The sequence below is a fragment of the Larimichthys crocea genome, chromosome XIII (genome assembly GCF_000972845.2).
Source record: "Larimichthys crocea isolate SSNF chromosome XIII, L_crocea_2.0, whole genome shotgun sequence".
NCBI classification, from domain to species: Eukaryota; Metazoa; Chordata; class Actinopteri; family Sciaenidae; genus Larimichthys; species Larimichthys crocea.
The window spans coordinates 39,372,962-39,394,847 of NC_040023.1; the positions used below are offsets into that span (position 1 = coordinate 39,372,962).

Sequence of the window (21,886 nt, forward strand, 5' to 3'; positions counted from 1 at the left end):
CTCTAAGTTAGGTGTGAATGTGAGTTTGAATATTTGTCTCTATGTGCCCTGCAATAAGCTGGCGACTTGTCCAGGGTGTACCCTGCCTCTTGCCCAAAATTGGGATAGGGTTCAGCCCCACCATGACCCTGCTGAGGATAAGCGGTTATGGTTAATGGTTGGATGCCTGTTTAAAATTCCTCATTTACATTTCTACTCACTCTTCCACTGCAGAAATCAAAGGAGGCCGGGCTTATCATGATCTGTACAAGTTCTTGATTTTTATTGTAAGCACAGCTTTGTAAATGCACGGAGGAAACACAACAGTGAAAACTAGAATGTTACAATAAGAGGAAGGAAAGAAAGACACGATGAAGAGAAAAGAGAAAAGGGTGACATGACAGTTTTTTTCAGAGCTGTAAATAATACATTTCTACAAATTTCTCAGCTGAGAAAACAAAGGTGAGAGAGAGAGAGACTACGGCACGCGCAACAGAGAGAGAAAATAAAAACAGGGATGGGCACAGGAGCGCTCGTGCACCTCCCCCAGGGACTCTCCTAAATGACACTGTTATTGGATATTCCATTTTAATATCATATATAGATACATATCCACTATGTGATAATAAGCCATGTCCTGTCATACTTCATGTAGTAAGCAGCACGCTCCCATTTTTCCTCCCCGTGATGCCCAGGAGTGGACTGATCCAAGACGAGCCGGGAGAAACGGAGGACACCATGGACTTTTTTCTGAAAGGGGCGGACATTGTTCACATTAATTTAAAACCCCCAGTCACACTAATCCGACCGTCAATAGGACCCCAGTAAAAAGTTCTTTTTAAAATTTAGTCTCATGCATAGCCAAGCACACAACGCCTCCTATACTTTGGAATCTGCCTATGTACTGTATTTGCTACGAGCAGGCATGACCCACTGTGACTCGTGTTAGTGCTGTGCAGGTTTGGTCGGTCGTACCTTTTAGGCTAATCAGCACCTTTTTGAAAGAGAGAAAGTATGTTCGTGTGTGTGTGTGTGTGAGTGTGAAAGAGAGGGAGAGAGACAACTCCAGACGTTAAAAACGGCCACAGTAAAACCTCATTGCGTAAAATAAATCCAAACTATGACACAATGTAAATTTACATTCCTGTCTACCTGGCCCCAGTTACTCACTCTTCGAGAAAGACACAAGGCGGCACCATTCGTTCGTCTCAGCCCTGTTTTATGAACCTTGACCCCCTCCACCCCCACCCCCCAAAAAATGAGAACCATGCAGTTGCACCACTTCCTGTTGACATCAAGATCTTACTCAGAGGGGATACTGTTATGTTCGAAATATAAAGGAGCTGGAGAGGACGGACATTTCATATCCTTGGGTGATTAGTGACTGGGTGAAGTATGTGACTGTTTAATCCAAACGTGACGGTTCAGTTCAGTCTGAGATCGGAGCGGCTCCTCGGCGATGGTGGAAAGAACTACAACACTCTTCTCTTCTGCACCACAACTCCCATCTTGGAGTGGGACAGGAAATGTACGAGGACTGTGTGTACCTGTGTGTGAGGTGTGAGTGCAAAGCGTATGTGTGAATGTAAGCAGAGTGTTAGGACTTTTGTTTTCGGTCTCTGTGGGTGTGAGCTCATGAACAGATGTTTATGTTTGGTGGGCAGAGTTGCAGTTCTGTGGTTGCCCTGTGGGAGGGCGCTGTGTCTCCTATAGGCCTTCAGTTGGGGGTTCACTGCCGCCGGAGCCGGACTGGGCACGCTTGATGTACAGATTCAACAGCTTCAGCTAAGGACAGAAAAAGACAGAGGACAAGACATGTGGATGTGTCTGTGACAGTTGCGAAGACGTCATACAAAGTATGTACACTGTTTTTAAGACACCCTGTTAGAGGTTTAAAATGTTCCATCTTAGGCATGTTAACATGTTGATCTTGTCATGACATAATAATGGGCTGGCACTGCTAGACATCATAACCTGGTGTGTAAAGACAAAGACAAGAAACTACAAATTTTTAGCCACCCGTCTTGTCATAAAGTCCATGTTTCGAATGCTCATGTGTCAGGTTACCTTGCTGCTGGAGAGTTGGCTGAGGTGCGGTTTGAGGTCCTCTCCGATCACTGCGTAAATGGCCACCAAGCAGAACACACAGGCTTTCCTCACACTGCTCTCAGAGTTGTCATAACCCTGTCCAACCAGATAAAATAGATTACAAACCTGCAGAACGCTTTGTTCAAAACAAAACCAGTCAGATAAAAGTATCCATGTATGAATGGTGTGTGAGGACGGGGTCAGCTGAAGAACCATTTTTTAAAACAGAAACATAAAATATATGATGCGTGCATATTACCTGTATGAGTCCTGGCACTATCTCAGGCAGCAGGCCGATCAGGCCCTCGCGGGGAACCCTCTCCACCACTTTGGTCTGCATCTTGATGGCAGCCAGGTTGATGGGGTAGTCAGCTGACTGGATGATGGGACACAACACCTTGATACACTGGTCTGGGCTGATGGACAGCGCCAACATGGCTGCCGTCTCCTCTGCTGCTCGTACCACCTGCAGGAACACACGCAAACATTAACAGTGCTGATGCTGTAAAACAAGGAACATGCATACTACTCATCAACTAACTAAGACACGTCGCGTACCTCCTTGTGGGGGTCTTTGTGAGCTTCCAGGGCCTTCATGATGGTGAGCTCTGCGTAGTTTTTGAACCTCCAGGGCTGCTTGCTGAGTATCTCTCTCAGCACACGCAGAGCCAGCGTTCGGATCACATGCTGGGAACAAAGATTTAAAGTTTAAACACTTAAAAGGAATTTTAGCTCGCACTGCGTTATCACAGAAATGTGCAGGGTGAGTGTGTTCACCTCTCTGTCACCCATCGTTTCGAGCAGGAGCAGCAGGATGGTCTTGAAATGTTCATCCCACACCTGCAGGGTGTTCTCTCGAATAAGCTTGAGCAGTTCGCACAGCGCTGCCTTCCTCTCCTCGATGCGCTCGTTGTGATTGGACAACTCTTTCAGCAGCTCGGCCACCAGCTCTGATTGGTCCAGGCTGCTATCTGTACAGTCAACAGAAAAAGAATATTACAGTTATCATATCATCCGTTTTGTGTGTACATTGTTTTCTATGTCTGTCTGTATGTTTGTATACCGTCAGTGGGATGCTCCGAGTCGTCCATGCTGGTGTCTTTGCGGCTGTGCTTGAACGGAGAGTCTAAGAATTGATCGCGGGCTCCTCGGGGGCTTGAGGAGAGCAGGGGGGTGTTGAGGAGGGAAGTCTTGTTGTCCAGAGCCATGCGGCCTCCGTCCATCGAGTCTGAGCCTCTGCCGTCTAGTCCACTGTCCCCCTGCAGAGGCGCAATTTAAATAATAATTAAAGAGGATTGGACTTTTCACGTCACTCTCACAGCTGTGTCCTGGTTCATTTGGTGCGGACTACACCCAAAGAAAGAAATATGTTCCATTTCACTGACAGCAGATTACACAAAAATTGAGAAACAGACAATCAGTGATTATTTCATTATCAATTAATCTCTTGTAGTTGTTGGTGACATCTTCAAATGTCTTGTTTTATCGTCAACCCAGAGATATTCAGTGTACTATCACAGAGACAGAAAATATTCACATTTGAGAGGCTGAAATAAGCAAATATGTCTTAGAAAATGATGAATCGATGGCTTTTGACAGCTGACAATCAACAGATGAATCACTTCGAGGTACATTTGCCTTTGTTGTTGTCTAGCTGTGATAAAAACAACCTGTCCTGTGAAGGCTTTCTGTGTATTTACAGTGACACCACTAAATGCCACCGTCTGAGTGGTGGTTTGATGAGTCAGATGCGCTGTGACTGGAGGGCTGATGACATGTGGGGATGGTTAGATTTCAGATGCACCTTAAGGAAAATGTCAGAAGGTCAAACCTCTGCAAAGGAGTACACCATGTCCTTTAAAAAGGGGACTGGGGTCCTTGGGACGGATTGCAATAAGACCTTGCGTGACATCTGAAGTCATAAATTTGGACCGAATGAGGTGCAGAGTATCACACTGAGCACTTGTGGAAATATAGAAGGGAAGCTTCTTATTTTGAAAATCTTTCAGCCGGGATCATAACAAACAATGAAATGATTTTTATCAGCAGCTGAAGAGGATTAAGTTCAGTCATCTGTCCCATAAACACTTAATGTATGCCTCTCAGTTCCCACGCTACGGGGGGAGTGGTGGAACAGATCAGATGTCAGGGTCAGATACAGTGAATGTAGGTAGCTATGTTTGCGTGTGTGTTTGGACACTTGCAGGTCCAGGAAAAACATGCTGTAAGGATAGACTAGATGATGACTCAACTTTTGGAGTACCAAGTGATATGTGTCTGTAGCTTTGAGTAGATAACTGTCATGCCTTAAAAGTTAGCACTGAATACTTTGTCGGATACGTTTACTTCTATCTTCTGTGATCTGATATTTTCTGATTCGAATCACATCTTTGACCATTTATGGCTGCTTGTGTGGAGACAGCATGAGGAGGTCATTTGAGATGTTTGAAAAGTGTCTTTTGTTGTTTATTTTCCTCGTGGCATTGTGCCAAAAGTAGAATCAGTTTTTTCTTTTTTTATTTCAACACCCTCCCCTTAAATGGGTTATGTCATGGGACAAATTTATTGACCCATCAGCTTATTTATCAGTCAGTATCAATGCACAACATTACATACAATAGAGCTCAAGTGAATCAAAGTATTTCTGAAGAATGCAGCAGAGCTCCACATCAATAACAACATTTCTCTTTTCCTACTGTTTTTTTCCATAACCAGTGCTGACAACAGTTGATTTGGTTTTCCTTATATTTCATGAGTCATTTTGGTGCTTTTGAACGCTCACTCTTCCCCACAAACATTTGTAAATGTTTAACTTTTGTTCTCCCTCAAAGTCATGTCACCATGCCTGAGTAAGACGCTCACAGTTAGGGGAAATATTTGACAGAAATGACGGTACAGCCTCTGATATATTCATATCAGGTGGCGTACGCCTCGCATCAACACATACGATATCCATCTGTCTGCTCTACTGACCTCCTCTCCCTCCCGCCGTTGGACTGGGTCATTCATGTCCTCTTGGCTACGTACGCTGAAGTTCTGGATGGCCTCGGTGACACCTTTCAGCGAGCTATAGATGTCCTCCGAGTTCATGTTCTCTGTGTCGTAGTCAAATGCACTGCGCACGAATAAGAAAGAAAAGTACACTGAGCTGAAGCTGCAGCTGAAATGAGTCATGAATCTGCTAAATATCACCCCAAATATACTGCATGTATGCATGTATTACAGGAGAAAACACTTTCTACTACACATGTAGAATAAATGAATGAATGAGCTGTGTGGTTGAAGTGACATGAGCATGACATGACATTTCTAAAGTGTACAGTCAATGATTGTTTGATAGATTTTCCATTTAAAAGTATTGTGGTAAGTGGAGGTTGAAAGCCTGTCAGCGTTTATTGATAAAAGTGTGTGTGTGTGTGTGTGTGTTACCTTGGTGAGGGGGTGTTCTGGGAAGTGTTGGTGGGGGAGGTGACCGGGCTGGACCAGCTGGCTGGAGATCGGGGGGTGTGGCGTGTCAGAGGGCTGCCCATTGGTGCCTGAGGAGATAAAACGCAAGTTAAGTTAAACAGAAGTGTGGCACTTATGTTACAGTATAATGACTGAAGACTGCAGTGTACTATGTGTGTTGGAAACGCTCTTTACTCTGAGGTATGTGTGTGTTTTACCTGTGCAACGTTTCCAGTGTTCTTCAGGTGGTTTTGAAGCAGCTTGGTGGCTCCGTCCTGAAAGGTTTTGGGCAGAGCTGCCAGCAGCATGGTGAACTCTGGAGTGTTGAGCTGGAACAATGAGATTAGCACCGACTGGGCTGCCTGTAACACACACACACAATGCATCCATCTCAGTTAGAAAGAGTCGTCACTGTTTGTGTGTTCCCATGATTAAAAAAAGCGCCATTTCTTTCCAGTAACTTGAGTATTAACTGTGGGATTGGTTGTTTTGAGTCATGTAGCATGTTTGTGCGTCAGCACCTTTCTGACGTCAGAGCTCTTGGGTTCAGTCGTCCAGGTGATGATGCGGGAGACGGCCAGCCGAGTCTCACTGGAGTTCACAAAGTCTGGAGCTTCCATCTGTAACGTCAGCGTCTCAATGTATTTCAGGATGGCCACCTTCACCTGCAGCACAAAAACACACATTTATGAAAACGTGTTAGTAAGTTGATTGATAACACAGACAGTGCATGGCCAAAATTCACCTGCAAAAACACAAATACAGTAACAACAAGACTATTGAACACACAAACACACACACGAAAAAGACACACAGTCAGTATGTACAACCACAGCAGATTGTGCATCTCTTGGAGGTCTGAAAACCAAACGATGAATCGGTGAGAGAAGAAGAAAGTGCGTTCATGTTCATGCTTTAAAAAAACAAGTCAACAAAAAAGAAGAGATGAGAAATTATAAAACAAACGAACCAATGAATGCAAACATTCACCGCAGGCTCCGAAGCGCCACAACAACTGACTCCTGTCCTGATATTTCCTCCACCTCCGTCTTTCTACATAAGCACCTCAAAGGCCAGAACTTCCTCCAAATCACTTAGTAGTAGCATCGTGCGCGCCACATAATTGCTCCCCCCGGAGCGCACTGACCTGGGAGGACTGGCTCCAGGCTGCGGCCTGCTCATCTAGAGAGCAGGCGTGGCGCCGCGCTCTGGGGGGGAACAATTTTACCCCGGACCCTCCCCTGCCTCGCCCTCGCCCGCAACACGAGCTCCGAACAGGCTTCAGAGAAGAGAGAGGAGAAGCACCGCGTCAATTGACGAGGAAAGAAGGGGAAAGACGGAGACAGGGGAGGGCAGGGGGGGAGACAAGAGAGGAAGAGGAAGGAGGAGGGAGGGAGGGTGCAGGAGAGTAAATAAAAAAGATTGGAAAGTATGTTTGGGCGATACTGAAATGTTCTGATATTATTCTGAGAATCTGGCAATAGACAATGAAATCGTTTAGGCCACATGATGGCAGCAGAGAGCTGTGATGTGGAGTTAAAATCTGTGGTTTATGAAGCTTCATGCAACAGCTGGATAATGACTGCTGTGCTGCTGAAACGCTCAATGTTGTCTTATAACATGAGCTGATCTTACATCTCCATGCACCTCAGGCACATTCTTGAAGCAGTCATTTGCATTTTTATTGTGTAGTTTTGATCATTTATTTATTTTTTTCAAGTCTAGTGAATTACGTGCCAGAGAAACACAGGTACTTTATCGTCCTGTCATAAAACTGTCGTCCTCACTGATTTGCAACGTCACCCACTGTCTGACGGTCATAATGACCTTCCCCTGCCTGCGATGTGAGCTGTGAGGGAATGCTATGAGCTAACAGAGACTTTAAAAGCCTGAGAACGACTAGTTCGGGGACTATTAAGAGTTTATTCAGGCCAAAAAGTGGGTCTACGTTCCACTTCTTTAAGCGGCCGTATGAAATTTCATCATGTTTTGTGACTACTAGCTGTCAGCAATGATGATATATGGTCACAGCAGTGAAATTTTGAAAGTCAAATGGAGAGCGAGAGCAGTCTATCTATATTTAGGACTTGAAGGTGAAATTGTAGTGCTGATAATATCTTTTATTTCTCAAGCCTAGTTGGAAGGCAGATAAGGAATGAAAGAGTCGTGAGGATGGGGTGAAACGTCGGGCAGGGAAGGGTGTGGGGGGGAGGAAGCGGTGGGACAGAGAGATAAAAGGGTTTGGAAGAGCGAGAAGTGAAGTCGCAGAAATCGAGAGGAAGGTGAAGAGGGGTGTTGGTGATACTGGTGAGGCAAGACGTTGCTCTAACGTAATGGGTTAGTGTGAGAGAAGAGGAGGAAAGTACAAGAGATGCATCAGGAGTTAGAGCTTGGAGGGAGTGTCCACACTGTAGCAAAACAAACAACAACAAAAAAAAAAAACAGCCAGTGGAGTGGCTACATGAATCGTCATCCAATCACAGCGCAGGATTCAGGGTTTCGGGAGGCAGCGCCAGCATGAGCAGGCATCAGGTCATATCAGTACAGCAGTTACCATAGTTACACAGTCCCTGAGTTTCCAGCCATATGTCCATCCTTCATTCCCTTACTCAGACAATCACACGCTCAGCTCACTCTCTCTCTCTCTCTCTCTCTCCTATAAACACACACATGCATTAATTGAACATGTCATTTACCTTCAGGTTGGGTGTCTGTGTCTGGTCCACAGTGAACCTCATGAGAATAGTAAACTGGAGGTCGTTGGGGAAAGACTCTCTGTCAGAGAAAAAAAACGAGATCCTCATTAAACTTCCAGCACACACAGAAACACATGGACAAGGAAGTCTTCATCTTTTCCTTTATATCCATGTGTAAGGCAGAGTTTAATATTTTCTGCTTTTATTAAATAGCCACAGCTGCTCCAGAGAAATTCAGGGGAGAGAGAGAGAGAGGGGGTGACATGAAGCAAGGGACCCAGGCTGGAATCAAGTCTCGGTCACTGCTGTAAGGACTCTACTCTCGTACATGGAGCGCACGCTCTACCACGTGAGCGACCAAATTTATCATGTCCTCTAGGATCTTCAGCAGCAGGGACTGTAAAATGTATATAATGCTAACACTGAAATAATTTGCACTAACACCAGGTTTTTAAGGCTTTCAGACTCATCTCACTGTCTTTAAAAATGTGACTGAAAAACAAGTCAGTGGAGCTCTGAGCTTAAATTATTCTTACACATACTAATCCAAAAGAGTCAAGAGTGAACTTCCATGCTCAGATATAATTTTCCTACATACTAATGTCAGTCTATGTGTAAGTGTAAGACACCCACCGTGTGATATCCAGGGCTCTCTGAACTTTGGCCTGTACGGAGCCCAGCAGGTCAGCTCCCATCTTCTTCAGCAACTGTGTGAGAAGGACGAACAACCAGTCCTGCAGATCCTCCTTATGGACCAAGATGAAATCTACCAGAGTCTCCAGGAACATACTGAACACCTAAACACACACACAGACAGACAGTTTGGGTCAGAGACCGATATCACTCAATAATTCACGTTTCATGCACACATGCATGCATACCAGCAGTCCTGCGTTTATTGGTTATGCTGAAGAGGTATCAAGTGAAGTTAGTGGTTATTCACCCATCATCGCAGCAGCCCAGCCCACCTTCATTCCCAATCACCAATTAAACTTTAAATCACCCAAATTAATAATAATAATATTAGGAGACAACCACAATGAGACAGTTAATCACTTGACAAGAATTAATTATCACCAATCAGACTGTGGTGACCGTCTCTACATGCCAGTGGTTGATTTCAGCAGGACAGTGTCATCACAGGCAACATTACGTGAGGAAGATTAGTGAGTGATTGTTATGTTGTTGCCCTGATAAGTGGTTATCCAATTAGATTAGTGAAGCAGATCCATCCAGACATATATGAGTACAGTAACACTGATTGACCAAACTTACTCTCTACAGAGAGTTCCAGGGTGGAGGTGGCATGGGGGAGAGAGAGACACACATCTGTTAGCATCCTGACAAAACAAACATACCTGAAGGAACTCAGCGTTCACAGCGCTGACTTTCAATCCAACATTTGCAAATAGATAAAAGCGACAGCATCTTTAAAAAAAATGTGAAATGATGTTTGGTGCACACTAGGAAAGACCTGAGAACTGAGAGAGAAGTTGAAAAACATGGAAGATGAAAAGTAGGAATGGTGTGGGAGAGATAAGATGAAGGCAGGATCCAATGGTGAGATGCAGTACCTTGAAGGAGGCTGAGCTTATACCGGATTCTGCTGTGCCGTACACTCTGCCGGAGTCTCGCTGAAATTCATCAAATCGTCAGACGTCAAACGGGGAGGGAGAGGAAAAAAAAGAGGGGGGAGGGCTCTCACACACCTTACGACGTGTGCGAGACCACGGGCACTCACAAAACGGCCAAAGAAAAGTGGCAGTGTTAGAGAGGGCGAACCGCAGCTGGTTAGTCAGAGAGAGGAGCTGGCAGCCCAAATATGTGTGTGTGTGTGTGTGTGTGTGTGTATGTGCATCTGAGTGTGTGTGCGGTCAGTGTTGTCGCTTCAGATTGCAGGGAGGGAGGGAGGGGAAAGACAGCGAGTGGCAGTGAATGCAGTGAGCGCAGCCAGCGGATTGGCTGCTGAACGGTGACAGAGCAATCTCACAGGACGGCGGAGAGTGTGAGGTCACACACACACACTCAGGCGTGGCATGCCGTTAGAAAACAGTCCCGTCGCACACTCTGCATGCCTGTTTAAGTTTGTTTGAGTGTGTGTATCTGTGTGTGTGTGTACATCTGAGGGCACACTGTGACCGGTTTGTCTCGTCTTCACCTCTAAAATGACTCATCTGTGACTGAAAATGTGTCTGTGCGTGCTAACAAACAGATGTTTTGGCAGAATCCGGTACAGTGAAGGATGGTGGGTTAAAATCAAATCAAAGGGGGGTGAATAATGAATCTTTGAAATGATTTTGAGTGCTGTGCGTCTTTGTACGAGTACTCGTGCTGCATGCGTTCATACCTTACTGTGAGGGTCCGCAAACATTCTGGTGAAGATTTCGCAAAGCCTCTTCAACTCTACCCGGCTGCAGAACAAAAACAAACCTGGTTAGATGAAAATCAAGGGTCGATTTATCCTTTAAAAAAAAAACACATCCGTCTGTACAATGGCTGACCTGAGGGTGCGCTGGTTCTTGAGCAGCGCCTGCAGGCCCAACAGTCCCTCCTTCCTCTCTGACCAGTTGGCACTGGCACAACGGTTCAGGACCTGGAAAAAAACAGATACACAGGTCTGTTACTTCTATATTGCGGGAGCTAATGTTATTAAGATATGCTGAGCTTGATACTGAAGTGATATGGCAGATTTCAGATATGAGGGAAGGAAACAATTATCCGTACAAGTATGAACAACATCAAACTGCATGAATCTCTGTGATTCCTGCACTGATGGGACTAATTCCCACTGCAAACTTGTAATTCTTAAAATCTAAAAGCAGATACACACTTTATTTATTCATCTGTACAAGGCTGAGCATTTCCAACTGCAGTATAGCACTGTCTGCACACCACTGGAGGGGAAAGCCGCCTGAATAAAAGACAAGATGCACTATAATGCCCTGAGTTTTCCGCTATACTGATGTTGCTGCCAACCTCAGCCACATCTTCTGTCTGTCTCATGTAGGTGGGGATGGCTCCCCCGTTCCTGGAGCTGTAGGACCTCTCCGAACAGGCGCTGGATGCGTCGCTGTTGGCGTCATCGTCTGAGTACATGCCGTAGTTTTCGTACCGCCGCCGTGCTGGCTTCTTCTGCAGTTGAAGAGGACAGGAACGGAAAGGACATGAAATTAAACTGGAAGTGAAGACAGGGGGAGAAAAAACAAAACAGGCACAGGCAGGAAACATGCACTCACTGAGCTACACAAACACAACTAAACACACACACACACACACACACACACACACAGGTAAGAGGCAGGAGGAGAAGCTGACCTTGGACCGCATGTCTCCCAACAGCTGACCGCATTAAACAGAGGTAGAACCAGGGTTAGTTAGCACACACGCACACACACACACTCCAGGAGGTGTGAGCTGTACATGATGACAGCTTACTGGAATGTGTTTTTATGTATATACAGCATGTGGTGGCACAAAGGTTTATACCAGCGCGTCTGCGAGAGCCTCTTCTACGTCTGAGCCCGTGTTGAGGACCCTCATGGCACTGACTGAAGACGAGAGACGACTGGACTGACTGATGCCAAGACCCGATCCTGTGGAAAAACAGACAGTACGAAAGAGTGGGAGGACAGACAGAGGGATAGCAGGAGAGAAAACTTTAGACCAAAACTTGTTATGGAGCTGCCTCTTATTTGTCCACTGACGATCCACCATCCTCCTCCTCATCATCATCATTCATTCTCTGACAATTACTCAATCCACACACACACACACACACACACACACACACACACACACACACACACACACACACACACACACACACACAGCCAAACATTTGCCACAGGCAAACCCTGTAAGATGATGTGATGACTTGTTAGGCGACACCGCAGGTGCCACTGGAGGGGAGAAAGAATGATTGACAGAAAACACAGGAGAAGATGTTGCTGTCCCTGCAGAGACGGGGCAGAGCTAAATAAAGAAAACAAATGGACGCTGGTAAAATTGGCAGAATGGTTGTCAAACTGGCAACTGAACGGGCAGAAACATGCGATTCCACTGGAAGGTTCGACATCCTGGAGCACAATGTCAAAAAAAAACAAAAACACGGAGGATGGACAAAGGAAAAGAAACAGGCTGACAAATAACACAGGAGAAGATGTGTGGCACAAGAACAACAAAAACGGAGCGAACAAAAACTAAAAATTAAGGAAAAGTGGGTGGGTGAGGTACGGAGAAATAGATGTACTCAGCCTTCACCTGCAGCCCCAAAAGTGTCAGGGGTGTGGAGAGCTCCGGTGGAGCGAGAGTAGCTCCGCGTCGCTGCAACCAAGATTAAAACACACATACAGAATTTAACACTCGCACACGCGCACACACCCACGAGACAAACAAGCCTAAGACTGATCGAAACAGTGTCAGAGCAGAGAGGAAGGCTGAAAAACATGCAATAACCCTCAACTTTTTAAACTCTTGAGATTTAGGAGATGCTGAATTAACATGAAAGCCTACACTTCTTCTCCTTACTTATCCTGATTTTTTACTAATAATCCCTCCTGGGTATCCGTCCACTACTGCTACTCACCAAGGGGTGTGAAGGAGCGTACGGGGCTGGTGTCCCGGCTGCTCTCCCTGCTGGCCTCCCTGCTGCAGCCCTGACTCATACTGGGACGAGGGATACGACTTCCCCGAGCTAAACGCCACCGGGGTTACAACACCGCACCGCAGCAGAGGAACAGGGGAAGGGGGGAAACAACGGAGAGAAGAAAGGTGGTAGTAAAAAACACAAAGGACAAGGGGGACGTGAAGAAGACAAAGAAGAAAGACAAACATATGAGCAGTGACAAAGAAGAGAGAGTGGGACAGGTACGTGGATAAAGACATAAATAAGACAAGAAAGAATATGAGCTCAGGTCTACCGGCCCAGAGGAAGCATCTCGACAGATTCCTGATTTTTTTATTAATTATTCTGCAAGTTCTTGATTAGAGCTGCTACAAAAGATTTTTTTTTAATTGATTGATCTATTGTCATTGCATTTTATCATGTAGTTATTTTAATCTATTTAGTCACCATTTCCTATAGTTCAAGGTCATTAAATGACCAACAGACGCAAACTCAAAGATATTCAGATCAGGAATTAGAAAATGTTGGTTGGCAGTTTTTCATAGTTACTTAAACGATTAAGGAATAATCAGAGGAGTTGCAGATTAAATTTGTCTATAAAATGTCCACAAATACTAAATAAAATAAAAAAAAGTCATCAAAAGTTCCCCAGATATGCCCAACTAACACCGAGATGTTTTGGTTTACTAGTTCATGATCAAAAAGCACTACATTTTTTGTCATTGACTAAATGTTTCAGCTTTAAATGAGATGCATCCACAGAACCCACAGCACAGCTGGACTCACATTAAAATGACACTGATAATCACACACACACACAGGCGATCAACCATGCGTCTCGCACACAAACACACACAGTAGAGACGGAAGTGATTTGTAAGCGATCGAGGGGAGGATCTGCGTTTTTCATCCAGTAGCATCGCAATCAACTTCACTGTTCATTGCTCTGTTCATCAGCTTCAGCATCTAACCCGGCCAATCAGGGTTAATCACAGCCGACCAAAGGGGGTTACACAAAGCCCTGAGGAAGCTTCGCTGCTTCTGCTAGAAGGTCCGCTCACCAGCCATCGACAACAGGTTAGTAAACAAGAGCGGGAGGGGTTCGTAATGCGGGGACATCTGATGATCATGAGCACCCATCACCATAACAACACAGCCATATCATCAGAGACGGGTTAGAGAGGGCGGCCTCTACGAGGCTGAGCTACAGCTCGATGGAGGGATTGGGAAGGTGGGAGAGATTGTGAGATTTGTAGTGATAGATGGAGATTAAGGGATGATTTTAAATTGAGAATAAGTAGATTGAGATTAAGAGGTGGATAGCAGGGTGGTCTGGTCGAGGTCGGGGTCCTTACCTCCTCTGCTCGCTCCGTTGTAGATGGAACTAATGCTGGAAGGAGCTAGAGGACAGAAGCAGCAGCAGGAGGAGGAAAAGGTGGAGAAGGAGCAGGAGGGAAACGAAAATTGAGTTGAGATCCAAATTTATATGAATGATAGAGTGTAGTTGCGTGTGGTGGTGATATTAAGTGTTTAAGGCAAAGATTTAGATAAGCCATCATATAACTTTTAAGCAGTTGTACCAAAACTTTCTATGTTGAGGCCTCTCATTATGAAACAGTGTTTACTTACCAACAGACAGGCGAGTGGGGGAAGAGTCTCTGGAACAGCCCTGGCTGCGGGGGATGCGGCTGCGTCTGTGTCCGTCCCCACTGGACCCGGCCAGCACCCTGTGGGCCCCTGAGCTCATGGTGCTCATGGTGCTCAGGGCCGTACTAGTCAGGACGCGACCCGGGGAGCCACTCCGACTGCCGGCTTCAGAGAGTCGCAGCGAGGGAAGAGGACAACATACAAAGAGACGGAGAAAGTAAAGTCAGAGCCTTACTCGGGCGACACGTGGCATTTAACAGTCAAAGCTACAGAGACACGTAAACACCTGTAATGTGATGATCTTAATGACACTTATTTACATACTGACAAAGGCAGGTGCTAGTTTCCAACAGTATGCGTATTAAAAATAGACAGAACTTAGTGCTTGATGTCAATGGAAAGAGGATTCTTGGGGTTAGGAGTTGAAGTGTTGACACCTATTCCTACAAAATCTTTCTTAGAAGCCAACATGGAGTAATAATTGTCCAAAAATAATACATAACATTTGATAATGGGTGTCAATTTTACCGCCCCATGACATCCTGTCTCCAAGTGCGAAGCCCACAGTGTGTCTAACTCTACAGTGACTCATATTACGATCAACCTAAGGACAAACAGTCGAGAAGAAGCTGCTCTGCGGTGCTGAATATAAAGTGCATGAACAGACTTTTGGGGGAACAAGCTCCAGGGCTCGACACATGGAGCTGGAACCTTAACTGATTTCAACATGACTGCAAAATGAGCACGCAGACCAGACTCTCTCTCCTCTCGCTCTCTCTCACTTTCATGACACAGAAACTCACCTAAAGCCACACACACACACAAGCTAATATCCAGTGACACAGAGATAAATACATACATCCAAATAGCTAATTGGAATTGTTCTGGTATTTTGAAAGCATCTTGATCACCAATTTTTACACTTTTCAACATATAATTGAAACGTGACCCTCTGACCTGTTTCCAGTCATCTCTAAGTTTAACCTAAGGTGTATTTTATTAATTCCAGTGAGTATTACAAAAATAGGATTTTTACAAAATGTTGAGAAGATAGCAAACTGTGTAAAATCTGTTAATAAACCTTAAGAAATAATTATTTGCTTGGTTATATGAATCTTAAGGCTACATCCAGGCAGACAGTGCAGACAGCTCCCAAAGCAGAGTGTTTAGCATGATCATAGAACAGCCATGTTCACAGTTTGTGACTACAAATCCCAGCATGCCTCAGCCAGAGTGGGAGGAGCCTTAAGTGCCCTTTTCTGGGTGCACGTGAAGGAAGGGGCAACAGAGGAAAGGCAGTAAAGATAAAGAGAGCGGGTAAAAAGAAGTAGCGTTGTGATCTTACCACCAACAGGGGTAGCTGACTGAGATCCTGAGCCATTAAGCCCATTGGTTGAGAGGAGGGGGAAAGCAGAGGCGGGGGGGGGGAAGGAACAGCAGATTAAACCATATAAATTATGGGTGTTAGCGCAAAAGAAATGGGAGTCATGGGTTAGAACACAGAGTACGATGAGAGCGCATCCTGGTGTTCCATGTCAACAATGAAGGCCAGGCTGAAGCACTTTGAAGAGAAAACAACTACTGAAAAATGTGCTGCTTACACACACACACACACACACACACACACACACACACACACTGAACCAGCTGCAGATGATAGCCTGGTAAAAGCAGTGCATGTTGGGACAGCTGGCACATGTATGAAGCAGAGCCTGTTCACAATGAGGAAAAGAAAATGCCTCCAAAGTAAATATGTGCAAAAGTATCCATACACTCCATCACACACACGTACGTAGAAATATTTTCTAAGCCTCTGTTCAGCTGCCATTTCCTCTTTTACTGTCGGTCTTTTATCTAAATGTCCAGATCCGATTGGTGCACTGGGCTGTGGTCCAATCAATGTCCTCTTTTAAATCTAGTTTCCAAGCGTGCTTTATGTGTTGCAAAAGTAGCTCGCTCGAGTGGCTTGAGTTCCCTACATGTCTGTTGAGGTATTTTTAACAACCCAAATGACAGCCAGAGCCAGGCTAGAGCAACGGAAATAAACCGTCCACCACGTCATCCTCAGTGATGAGACACAGCATGCAGAGGAAAACCCACACACATTAAAAACACACTCACACTCCTCTTTACACAAAACACCCTGATCAGGATGAGAGCGATAGCGGGTGGGCCACCATTCCCACTGTGGTACACAAATAGACGCACACACACACACTCTGACACACAAACAGAATACCTGGTGTGCAATCGGATTCGTCGGAACCTGAAGGCACAAAAACATTTACATGGAGCTTATCGTCACCGTTGAGGCAACAAGTAATAAAACTCCAGAAACTACAAACACACGCTGCAAGAAGCTCTCACTGCTCTGTTGGTGTGTATGTTCAAGTAAATGGACCTGATACCCACGCTGTTTGACTCACAGCTGGGTTATCCTGTGTGTGTCATTGGAAGGGGGAGGGATACGTACGTTGTGACTGGGAGACCATCTTGGTGCGGCTGCGTCCTCGTGAGTCCACCTGGCTGGACACGCTGCTCGCTGTGGACAAGGGCTGCTTGGTACGTACACGGCCTGTATGTATGCGGAAGAGAGAAATACAGTTAAAAAAAACACTGAACAACACCGCTGTCCTTCCCATGCTAACACAACTATCCACATACTGTTTGCAGCTAAATGAAGAAGAGAAGCTAAGAAGCACTACAGCTGACGAAAAGCTACGAATGCTGGAAGCTGCTGAGCGGACGTCAGATCTTCAAGTCTAAAGATTCAGCCAGGTGCACGCACAGATAAATACACCAGGGATGCTTCAACGGATTATAAACCAGTTTCAGTCAATGTGTAACTAAAATCTGACACTGGTCATCATAACCCAACTTGTTATTTATCTCCAATTGTTGATGATTTGATTAAATGATCCGCTTAGAATTGGAATTTGTGTTTGTTAAGCCACTTTTCTATTAAAATATTCTAAAGAACAATCGTGCACGATTGTTGTTGGACTTCTGGAGGCAAATTTTAAGATTTTTTATTTGTAATTGTGATTTTCAGTGTTTAAAATTGAGGTCACCACAGTACAAGATATAATATTCTGATTCCTGGTGGTTCCTCTGTGGACAACGACGAAAACTTGCACTCTAACCATCAATTTTGTCATTTTTCTCAACTAGAACATCCCTAAAAACATGCCCACACACACCCACATCAACCTAACCACAATCTTACCATTGTCTGACCTGGTCCCTACAGATAGACAAAGAAGGAGCAGGTTGTAAACATACATTTTATCTGATATGTGTATGAAAGCACTACAACTACACATCCTAAGACATCCTACCAAAACCTCGACAGCTGAATGATACAGTTCAATGCAGGTGTAGATGGTTAGACTGTTTTCATATTAAAACAAAACTGAGTAACGCAGAAGATGATCTTAGATGTGTCATTAGTTTGATACATGATGTGCTGAGTGGGATGGTGATACAAACGTGGGTTGAACATAAGGCTGACAGCAGGGGGCACTGTGGCCACACGCTGTAACGAAAAGGAGCTGACATGGAGTGGTGGACTGGAATGAAGTGAGGGGGAAAAAGAAGAGAAAGAAAAATAGAAAAAGCACGAGTAGGTTGAAGCCGGTGAAGGAGAGTGAGATGATCTTACCATCCGTTTTATCAGAGGCATCATCTTTAGTAGCAGAGAGAGAGAGGGAGTGTGGAAGGAAGAAGAAGAGGGAAGAAACGGAGGGAAAGGATCGATACAAATGATTATTAAAAGTAAAAGATACGAAAGGAACCCAAGAAAGGGGAAATGAAAATCGAACAGAGAGTGTGAGTAACGAGGATATAATGAAAAGGGGTAAATAATGTGAGACAGGAAAGGGAGGAGAGACAAGAGAAGAGAGGAGCACAGTGTGTATTAATTACAGAACATCTGTTTAACAGAGAACCATGCAGATGCAGTGGTCAACATTGAAACAGAGACAAACAGACACAGAGGATGACATCCAACTACAGAACATGCACACAGAGAATATCCATACGGGAACATACACAGGGTACAGTTACAGGCAGTGAGCAGGCAGCAGGAGAAGACAGTACAGCAGTGGAGAGTAGAAAGACCAGTCCAAGCACTGAAGTGTGAGTGTGTAGGTCCGTCCTTATACGCTGTCATGTAGATGTGGCGAGCTTATTTGACTTTTACTCCTTTTCTTCGACCTGTCAAGAAGCACTATTTCTGAGCTGACTCCTCAGATGGAGTCTCCATCTCTGCCTGACATCCTGCTGATCACATGCTGACCGATGTCTTCGCTGTCTTGTTAGTCAACTTGACTGACAGGGCCCTTACCCAGTGAGGAGTAGGAGCCAGGGGTCAAACGCCCCGCTGCCCTGGTCTGTCCGACGTGCCGGTGCTTAGCGACTGCTGCTGCGTTTACATCCACGTCGCTACGGGAACGCTGCAGGGATGCTGACGACACCCCGGCCTTTGAACCCGCAGGGACTGATAGGACAGGAGGAGGAGGAGGAGGAGGAGGAGGTGGAGGAGTGTGTTGGAGAAGGGATGGGAGGTGATGAAGGGATATATACACATCACAAACACATGCAGGCACCACACTACACAAACACAATACTGATACCATACAGAAATACACAAACAGCCAGACACATATACGCATATGTATGCGCACATATGTGCAGGAACAGGAAGTAGCTGTACAGGGCTGGACACAGGCAGATGTCAATGAGAATGATGGGAAATGGCTCTGAAGGAGCTGATGTTTGTCATAGTGTGTGTATGTTTTCACATGAGCGGACTCAGCATGATATTACGTGTTTGGGTGTGTGTGCAAGTGTGGGGGATGACTCACCTCGCCCTGGAGTTGCTGACCATTTAGAAGTCAGAGGCCGACTGACAGGAGAGAGAGTAAAGTAGGTCAGTCCACAAAAAAAAACAACACCACCACACACAAAATATCACAGCACTGTGGTCCTGAGTGATGAACAAAAGACAAAATATCAAACAACTAAATCGTTTTCCACTAAAGTAGAGTTGAGTGGAAATCCATCCACTCCAGATGTAAACAAACACAAACTACTGTCAAAGAGAGCAGGAGGAGTACAAAACAAATGAGGTGATTTAGAGAATGTGTGCTAGTTCAACTGTTTGGGGTTTCTTTGTAGTTTAGCAATATTTGGTTATTTATTGAGACCAAACAGAGTTGCTCAAGACTCCACTCCACTGCCTGAAGTCAGTGTTTTTACATTTGGCTGAGAAAATTCTTCTTACCAATAATCTACTTATTTTTAATCTAACATATGAACTGGTCTTCTAATATTTAAAAAAAAAAGCTCAAACTACATACTTACACACTAAATAATAAAAAGCAGTGTACAATGCGTTGGAGGTAATGACAAATCCAAACTGCTGTCTAAGAATATAACGCCCTAAATAATCATCTGGAAATTTTTTGTTCCACTTCTGCAAACACTTAACACTAATGTATGACCGGCCTTCTAATATTTGAAAAAACTGTTTGTAGCCACAAACCTCAAAACCTATATTTACACATTAAATAATATAAAGCAGTGTAGGAAGAAAACATGACTTTCTGTTTCGCTCTAAATTTAGCTCGCTTTGGTTTTAATTTAGTCAGTAGGAGACGATGCTGAGAAGGCAAAACAATGACTAATCCAGACCGCTGGGGTCAGGCTGAGGATATAATGCCCCGAATAATCTTCTGGGAATTTATTTGTTCCACTTCTGCAAACATTTAACAGATCAGATTTTTTTCAGTATTGTTCTTAAACTGACAAGATGACAGATTGCAGGCGAAAGAATAAAAGTTAACTGAGGATATAAGATCCATGTACACCGAAGGTGTCCAACAGGGGTGTGCGTAGGTCCTGCCAAAAGTGTCAACAATCTTCATTTTCAGGACTCAAAGAAAACCTGAAAGTAACCCTAGAGGTCTAAAGCAAACTATATGAGGAGCAGTGCTGAGTGTTGATTACTTGAGGCTCTCTTGAGAGGAGGACGACGAGCGGTCACTCTGGGGAAGCGAGGCCACGCTGCCAGAGCTCTTCAGGTAGGACTGAAGGGTCCTCTGGTACGACGACTCCAAGGAGTTGTACAGAGCGTCGGCCTCCCCTGGAAAGTGGTTCCTCAAACCCCAGTAGGCCCTGAGGGAGACGGCAGGGAAGAATAAGACGGAGATGGACAGCGGTGAGATATCCAACACTACTTTCTTTGTTCAAGCTATTTCATTTTTTCAAAATGTCTGTGAGTGATTGTGTGAGTGTTTATATACTATATTTTATATATATATATATATATATGTGTGTGTGTGTGTCTTACTTGCGGGCCTCCACTCTGGCCTCTGAGTCTGCATCTCGAATTCCCTTCTTGATGCTCTCAACCAGAACTGCTGTGTGCCTGCAAATGAGAGGTACCAAGATACAAAAGGTGCATTAGGTGTGAAAAACAGGTAGAAAAACAGGTTTGAAACACGCTCTGAACAATGTTGGAATCACTCCTCACCTCTCTAGAGAGTGGGTTTGCCATTCCTGCAGCAGAAGGTCCAAGAAATCATAACAGCGCCTAGAGGTGACAGATTTTTTTTCATTCTCATTATCAGAACATCATTTAACGGCATCATTATAAACAACAGTAATTATGTGAAACCGGCTCATTGTCAGACTAGGCTTTTAATCGCCTCACCTTCTGACAGCCACAGACTTGGATGTGCAGTTGCTGGTTATCAGGGGGATAAGCCTCGGGACGTGGGTGTGCTGCAGAGATGCAAAATCAAGTAATCAGATTACAGAGAATCTCAACGAGATGTGCTGAAAGAATTCATGTGTGTTTGCAAAACTCACCCGTATGATGATGCGGATAGCGGACACACCGGAGGTGGCCATGACTTTGGCACAGTTGGGGATGAGGTTGAACAGGACAGGAACGATTGCCTCCGCTCCATGGTCGAATTTATTACCCAGCACTGTAGAGAGGTGGCTACAAGACGACACAGGCAAACACTCATTAAACATGTTACAAACAAAAAACAGTCAAAACTGTGGTACAAGTGATAATAAAGGTTGAATGCAATCTGATTAATTAGACCCAAAAATCACAGATTTATGAACTTTCTAGCGTCCATGAATGCTATTTTCGGCTAACATGGAGTTTAAATTGTACAGGTTCTCAAAGTGGCAGCAGTATCTGTAAAATGAACACTCACGCCACAGTGATGCAGGCCTCTCGGACAACTTGCGAGCGCAGGTCTTTAGCTGACAGTTTGAAGGCTCCGTCTAGGAGCCGTAGGTGCTGGTAGAAACAGTCGTAGGTGTGTGCGCCGGCCACCAACAGTGAGCGAATTTTCTTCAGCTGTAAACAGGAAAAAATAAAATA

The 21,886-nt window shown here is 44.9% G+C and overlaps 1 protein-coding gene across 35 annotated transcripts in view; it reads right to left on the bottom strand.

Annotated features, from left to right (window-relative positions):
* Positions 1–238: 238 nt before the first annotated feature.
* Positions 239–21,886, bottom strand: part of clasp2 (cytoplasmic linker associated protein 2) — a 52,023-nt gene continuing 30,375 nt past the window's right edge. For 4 of the 35 annotated variants that reach the window (XM_019264229.2, XM_019264247.2, XM_019264246.2 and 1 more), the window contains 36 exons: positions 21,717–21,862; positions 21,355–21,490; positions 21,197–21,267; positions 21,017–21,076; positions 20,834–20,911; positions 20,491–20,658; positions 19,347–19,387; positions 18,827–18,979; positions 18,143–18,166; positions 17,708–17,725; positions 16,955–17,056; positions 16,721–16,747; positions 15,827–15,853; positions 14,464–14,646; positions 14,190–14,234; positions 12,796–12,903; positions 12,471–12,533; positions 11,697–11,803; positions 11,526–11,549; positions 11,187–11,342; positions 10,712–10,803; positions 10,558–10,621; positions 9,785–9,844; positions 9,486–9,488; positions 8,844–9,007; positions 8,211–8,289; positions 6,036–6,179; positions 5,733–5,876; positions 5,497–5,603; positions 5,041–5,182; positions 3,131–3,326; positions 2,845–3,038; positions 2,626–2,754; positions 2,327–2,533; positions 2,047–2,163; positions 239–1,764 (listed from right to left, as the gene is read on the bottom strand). In XM_019264229.2, the coding sequence (XP_019119774.1) occupies positions 1,687–1,764; positions 2,047–2,163; positions 2,327–2,533; positions 2,626–2,754; positions 2,845–3,038; positions 3,131–3,326; positions 5,041–5,182; positions 5,497–5,603; positions 5,733–5,876; positions 6,036–6,179; positions 8,211–8,289; positions 8,844–9,007; positions 9,486–9,488; positions 9,785–9,844; positions 10,558–10,621; positions 10,712–10,803; positions 11,187–11,342; positions 11,526–11,549; positions 11,697–11,803; positions 12,471–12,533; positions 12,796–12,903; positions 14,190–14,234; positions 14,464–14,646; positions 15,827–15,853; positions 16,721–16,747; positions 16,955–17,056; positions 17,708–17,725; positions 18,143–18,166; positions 18,827–18,979; positions 19,347–19,387; positions 20,491–20,658; positions 20,834–20,911; positions 21,017–21,076; positions 21,197–21,267; positions 21,355–21,490; positions 21,717–21,862 (3,657 nt within the window). In that variant the 3' untranslated portion in view covers positions 239–1,686. The remainder of the gene's footprint in view (positions 1,765–2,046; positions 2,164–2,326; positions 2,534–2,625; positions 2,755–2,844; positions 3,039–3,130; positions 3,327–5,040; positions 5,183–5,496; positions 5,604–5,732; positions 5,877–6,035; positions 6,180–8,210; positions 8,290–8,843; positions 9,008–9,485; positions 9,489–9,784; positions 9,845–10,557; positions 10,622–10,711; positions 10,804–11,186; positions 11,343–11,525; positions 11,550–11,696; positions 11,804–12,470; positions 12,534–12,795; positions 12,904–14,189; positions 14,235–14,463; positions 14,647–15,826; positions 15,854–16,720; positions 16,748–16,954; positions 17,057–17,707; positions 17,726–18,142; positions 18,167–18,826; positions 18,980–19,346; positions 19,388–20,490; positions 20,659–20,833; positions 20,912–21,016; positions 21,077–21,196; positions 21,268–21,354; positions 21,491–21,716; positions 21,863–21,886) is intronic. The other 31 variants (XM_019264230.2, XM_027287431.1, XM_019264232.2 and 28 more) reach the window with 31 other exon arrangements.